Source organism: Mrakia frigida (assembly GCF_051309035.1).
Source record: "Mrakia frigida strain ATCC 22029 unplaced genomic scaffold BDY24scaffold_1, whole genome shotgun sequence".
Classification (NCBI taxonomy): Eukaryota; Fungi; Basidiomycota; class Tremellomycetes; order Cystofilobasidiales; family Mrakiaceae; genus Mrakia; species Mrakia frigida.
In genome coordinates, this window is record NW_027481280.1 from 1297536 (window position 1) to 1303640 (window position 6105).

The window sequence follows — 6105 nt, forward strand, 5'->3', positions numbered from 1 at the left end:
TTTCTGACTCTGAATACAAATGAATCATCTCGAATCGACCTCGTCGCTCGAAGGAAAAAAATCTTCTTCCTCAATCTTCAAACTCCGTCGTCACTCGACGAAATCAACAAACGGATTCGCGAGGTCGCTCTTCTCTTCCTTCCTCCAACCTTCCCTCTCTCGCTCGCTCTTGCTCTCTGTGAGATGTCTCTGAGCATGAGACCTTCACGGACTCAACCCAATCCCACTCCTTCCTCCCCTTCCCCCAAGAAATCCTCCGCTGCTGCTCCCCTCGTCTCTGGTCCTCAACGGTTGCGACCTCGTTCGCTCCTCCCTCAAGCTCGTCCCTCCTCTGCGTCCTCCTCTTCGACTTCAACAGATCCTCCCTCTTCTACAGCTCCTCCTCCTACGACTTCCACGGCTCCTCGTTCGCCTTCGAGTAAGATCAGTATCGGTGGCAGTCTGAGAAGGAGTTTCGGTGGATCTACGAAGGGGAAAGGGAAGGAGAGCAGTGAGCTCGGAAGGGAGGGAGGAGGAGGAGGATCAACGAGGATGAAGAAAGAAGAGTCCTGGGAGGTTGTCGACGACGAGGAGGATTTCGGAAGATTCTCATCCGACAAGAAGGGAAGATCTTCTCAACAACCTCTCCCTTCAGCTTCCAACGGAATCACCAGGATCGCTTCCTTCTCGAGATCAAAGAGCTCAAAGGTCACAACACTCGTCCCTTCCACAAGATCACCCTCCCCTAGGAAGAAGAAGATTTCTACAGCAACTCGTCCACCACCTCCTCCCACCTCCCCTACCTCTTCCTCCTCCACCTCTCGCACCTCGAATCGACTCCAACCAGGCTCCTCCTCCTTCCAACTCGCCCGAACTCCCCAGCAACAGCAACACCCTCCTTCCGCCTTCGCTTCCTCCCTCGCCAACGTCCCTGGAACGCCCAACTCCCCTTCACCCATGACTCGCTCAACTTCAGGATCCCTCATCTTCGTACCAGAAGCATCCAAGGATACAACGGAAATCTTCATGGGGACGAACCGCTCAGTCTCGAATCCCCTCTCATCCTCCTCCCGCCTCCCTCCTCCTCCTCCTCGACCTTCCTCCTCGTCAGGCAAAGAGAACGGAGCTCCCCTTCCCTCCCTCCTTCTCCCAAGCACCAATGCCCTTCACCCGGCCCAACGCTCCACTTCAGCTGCTTCCAGATCCAACTCAACCCTCGCTCCAGCTACCGTTCCCTCCTCCCATCGTCCGAAATCATCCTCGCCAAACATCGCGTCGTCGATAGGACGAGGTTTCCCAGCTTCCTCGTCCATCTCCGCCATCCCAGTCCCTCCAAGAGCAGTCAGAGGGCACAAGGTTTCGCTCTCCATGTCCACAGCGCCCTCCCTTCCCTCGTCGTCCATCCCCATCGCTCCTCGAGCTGCTCGTCCGTCGTCGTTCATTGGGACTCGAGACCAACCTCTTCCTCCCGCTCCTCGATCCAAAGTCGTCGCCGCCGCTACCAAACCAAGACCATCCCAGCAACCTTCTTCTGCAACCTCGTCCCTCTCTTCCTCGTCGTCGTCGTTGTTGATGCCCTTCCCGAGCGAACGACGCGAGGAGAGGGATCGAGCGGGAAGTCCGACGCTCGTGTTGAAGAAGAACGGGTCGATCGGACGAGCGGCAGGAGCGAACTTGAGGCAGATGCCTAGGAGTCCGTTGAGCATGGTGGGAGGGGAGATGCCGAAAGGGATGGGGACGCCGGTGAGGGAGAGGACGGGGACGGGAGCGGGAGGAGCGCTCATGATGGGTTCGGAAGGAGGAGGAGGGTTGTCTTTGTGAGTCACGTTTTATGTTCTGTTCTTTCGTTTCTACTCGAGATGACTGTCTGATCAAGCTACTGGGGTTTCTTCTTCTTCTGCTAGGCTTCCCAACCGCTCCCACCTCTCCTACCCTTCACCCGTCCCTCCGACTTCCTCCTCCTCGTCGGTTCACCCTCACCCTCGAAACCCTCTCCTCTCCTTCTCAACCGCAACCGCTGCTCCTTCCCCTCACTCTACCGACTCCTCCTCCGCTTCCACTCCGACCTCCGTCCGACTCACTCCCTCCGGAACTGGTTCAACTCGGACGACTCCCAAACTCGTGCCTCGATCTTCGCTGTACGACTACGAGGCGATGAGGGACGCAGCTTCCCTCCCTGAGGACCAGTCTCTCCTGATTGAGGATCTCGAGGGAGGAGACGGAGAAGGATGGGACAGGAACTCGGTGATGGATACTCCAGGAGGAGGAGCAGGAGAAGCGTTCGACGACGCGCCGTCGCTTCCCAACAACTCTTCCCATCGTCGATCCTCAACCAGCAACAACTACAGTCCTCCCTCTCCCTCTCGTCGTCGCCCCTCCTCCACCATCACTGCCACCTCGGACGTCTTCCTCCCTCTCTCAACAACCTCCTCAAACGCAGCACCTCCTCCTCCTCCTCCTCCTCTCCCAGCCCAACTCGACCGCACCCACCCTTCCTACATCCCCATCCACACCACCCACCTCGTCGCTGCCGCTTCACCCTCGCCAGCGGAAATCTCCTCCGCCTCCCTTCAATCTAGACTCTCGCAATCCTTGCTCGCTCAGGCGGATCTGCAGAAGGCGTTGTCGGCTTCGAAGGGACGGATTTTGGATCTGGAGGGGAGGGTCGCTCTCGCTCAGGCCGATCACGTTGGAGGACGAGGGAAGGAGGAGGAGGAGGAACGAGGTGAACGAGAACGAGAACAAGAAACCCAACTCGAAGTTTTACGATCTGAAAAGACCCACCTCCTCCTCGAGCTGGACACCTCGAGATCCATCATCGACGCGCTTGAGACGCAACTGCTTGAGCTTGAACGGTCGCACGAGGAGGTGCGGTTCCAGCTTGAAGCGGCTGGGTTGGAGAGGGAGGAGGCGAGGCTTCAAGTCGAAGAGGCGAGGCGAGAGGGGGAGAAGAGTCGGCTTGAGAGGGAGAAGATGAGGGAGGAGGTGGAGAGGAGGCGGGAGAGCGTGTGGGAGGAGGTGGCGAGGAAGGAAAGGGAGGAGTTGGAGGTGCTGGGAGAGGAGAGGGTGATGCTCGGGGTGATGGAGGGGGTGCTGAGGGGGTTGGAGAGGGGGTGGGGGGTGGGTGGTGTGAGGGGGTGAGAAGGGAGGGAGGGAGGGGAGAGAACGTACTAAACGAGCACCGTTCTATACTTCTAGCTTCAAGTTAATGATTAATTACGCATGCACACGCGCATGGCTGGGTGATCAAGGGCGGAGGAAGGAAGACAAGGAGAGAGCGAGGGGTGAGAGAAAGAAAGAGGACGGGCGAGGACGCGTCGACGAGGAAGACGCGACGAACCTCTGAGGGTTGAAGCCTGAGCCTCTGTTCTTCTACATATTCGAGGTCTAGGTCTTCCTCTTCATATCCTCTTCCTTTGATCGAGAAATCGTAAAGTATAGCTCGAGGCGGAAGCAAAACTGCGCCGCTTTGACTCAACTCGTCGAACAGGAAAGACGATCTCGTTTCCCTTCCTCGCAACGCTCACCTTCTCCCTCCCTCTTTCTCACCATGTCGACCCAAGCACCTCCCCTCGCATCCACTTCAGCAGCAGTATCTCCTACCCAGAATCCACTCAAGAGGAAGTCTCGAGACGAGGACGAGGAGGAACAAGAAGAAGACGACGACAAGAAGGACGACCCCACCTTCGGCGAAGAGAAGGAGAAGGTCGTCGTCGTTGCTGCTGCTGCTGCTGCTCCCGTCAAGAAACGAGCCAAGAAGGAGAAGAAGCCTCTCGTCAAGAAGGTCGCTGTCTGGAAGGATATCCAGGAGTGGAAGGAAGGGGACGATCCGTTGGGGAGGTTCCCGGTGGAGTTGTTGGACATCGTAAGCTCAACAACCTCCCTCTGTCTCCACTTCCTCTGTCTGGGGGTTGAGGAAGAATTAGAGCTGATTTTGATTGGATTTGGGGTGGGAACAGATCATCTCTATCGACTCGGATTTGGATGTGAGTGCTCGAGGGAGAATTGGAAGCGTGGGAGCAAGAGGTGGAGGAGGAGGGAGGGAGGAGGAGAGGAAGGAAAGGACGAGCTCACCACGATCCTTCCTTCCCTTTCTTCAGCTACGAGATCACCTCGCTCTATCTGCTACTTGTCGATACTTCCGAACCTGTTACAGAGACGGTCAGTCTCTTTTCCAGCCAAAAAAAAGCTTCTATCGACTCAATCATCTCACCCTCTTTCCTCGTCTTTCATCTCCCTCCCTCCTCTCGCAAATCAGTCGTCTTCCAAGTCCTCTACCACTCCAAGAACCCCTACCACCGACTCCCCGCTCACCTCACTACCATCAGCTACGACGGAAAACTCTCTTACTACTCTTCGCAATCGTTCATCGGACCTACCACCAGATCTTGGAACGAAGCTCGTCGAATCTTTTCCTCTTCCGCTCTTCCTCGAGACGGATGGGGAGTCCCGAACGACCAGTGGGAGAAGGATGGGAAGATCAAGCAGGACAAGGAGAGGAGTGAGCTTTTGTTGTTGTTGGAGGCAGATAGGGAAGGGATGAGAGAAGGGTTCAAGCAGGAGGTTGAGAAGAAGGACGCGGAGGAGCTCGTCGACTGGCAGAAGAGGAGGGACGCCTTTACGGTCGCTGAGCAGAAGAGAGTTGAGGATCTTCAGGCAGGCGGAGTCGCCGGAGAGACCATCGTCCCCAGGTCCTGGTCGGTCTACGGAAGTCCGTACCCCGTTTCGGAAGGAGACTGGGGTGTTCAACGTCGAATGGAAGCGATCCTTCAACAACAGATAGACGTCTACGGAGCTTGGTGAGTTGAAGACATCTTCATGCTCTTCGGAAACTCCTAGCTGAACTTCGATCTTCTCTTTCACCAGGGTCAAGCCCGAGAAGCAGTACGTCCAGCTCTCGTCGCGTCGCGGCGTCTTCGCTCTCTGACCTTCTCGTTCCCTCACCTCTTCCCCGCTCTCAGCATCTCACCTCCAATCAGCAACCCCAGATCTGGTGGATACAGGAGACCTACTCCTGCCGCTCCTCCTGCTTCCAACACTCGAGATCCCTGGGAGTCCGGTTGGAGAAGGTGAGCTCCTTTCTGTTTGACGTCCGTCGTTCTCAAGCTGACTCTCCTTCTTTCGATTTTCCCTGGACAGCGTCGTCTCGGACGTGGTCAACAAGCCTCGAATCACCAAAACCGACGCCAAGAAGATCTTCAAAGTCTCGGAACGGGAGCTTCTGACCTTGCCTTTGGTTCGAGAGGTCAGTCGCGTTCGTCTTCCTTTCTCTCTCGACCTCGGAAGCTGACACACTTTGCCCTTTCCTTCACGATAGTACGCCGGAAAGACTTATGGAGCTCAGAAGCAGTCAGTAACATATCGTCTTCTCTTCCTTCTCTACCTCTTTTCTGACGACCTCTTTTCTTCGGCTGGCTTTCGCAGCTACGTCAGATCAGCCGTCGAGGCTCTCTCCCTTCGTTCTCACGGTGGGCAAGCAGGGCATCAAGAGAGACTGTAAGTTGGCCCTTTAACCGGTCGTGGTCGAGTGGAGAGGAAGAGGAAGAGGAGGAGACGCGACGACAAGGCTGATCTGACCGTCGTTTCCTCTGTCTCTTCCAGTGAAAAACTCCAAGCTCGAAAGGAGAAGGGTACGTTTCTAGAAGATCTTTGCTCTCTTCTTTCCCGAAACTGACTCCTCCTGCTCTCTGCATCCCTTCAGCCCACGCGACGATGGTCAAGAACGGAACGCTCAAGGTCGCCAAACCCAAGCCTCCGAGAAGGTACTCGTACGGGATGTTCGGTCGTGGATTCTGGGACGATTACGATGAATACGATGGGGAGCTCGATATGGGCGACTTCTGAGGGAGGGCGAGGAGGAGGAAGAGACGACGACGACGACGAGCTTTGCTTTTTTTGTTCTCTCAGTTTCACGATTCTGTACTTGTAGCCAGCACTTTTTCTTCTCTCTCTCTTTCTCGATACGAACCAGCTTTCTTACAATCTACTCTACTTGCTCACGAACCCGCTTCGAGAGCAAAGTCAGTCGCGTTCAGCTCAAGGGAAGAGACGGGGTTCCGGAATTGACTTCTTCGAGACCGAGAGGGTCAGCTCGACCTCTCCTTCCCCTTCAACGACCAGCCTCCC

At 56.0% G+C, this 6105-nt stretch overlaps 2 protein-coding genes across 2 annotated transcripts; both read left to right on the forward strand.

Moving 5' to 3' along the window:
* The first annotated feature begins 1016 nt into the window (after nucleotides 1-1016).
* On the forward strand, nucleotides 1017-2759 carry BDY24DRAFT_374492 (uncharacterized protein). The gene is made up of 3 exons (XM_076638429.1): nucleotides 1017-1796; nucleotides 1884-2404; nucleotides 2431-2759. Exons 1-3 carry the CDS (start codon nucleotides 1348-1350, stop codon nucleotides 2556-2558), a joined length of 1098 nt encoding a protein of 365 aa, XP_076501384.1. The 5' UTR covers nucleotides 1017-1347; the 3' UTR covers nucleotides 2559-2759.
* A 770-nt stretch (nucleotides 2760-3529) lies between these two features.
* Nucleotides 3530-5823, forward strand: BDY24DRAFT_411316 (uncharacterized protein; the record flags this gene model as incomplete). Its single annotated transcript, XM_076642908.1, has 11 exons — nucleotides 3530-3844; nucleotides 3939-3965; nucleotides 4080-4140; nucleotides 4238-4778; nucleotides 4846-4863; nucleotides 4941-5048; nucleotides 5119-5224; nucleotides 5297-5328; nucleotides 5404-5475; nucleotides 5581-5609; nucleotides 5681-5823. 11 exons carry the CDS (start codon nucleotides 3530-3532, stop codon nucleotides 5821-5823), a joined length of 1452 nt encoding a protein of 483 aa, XP_076501385.1.
* Nucleotides 5824-6105: the final 282 nt, after the last annotated feature.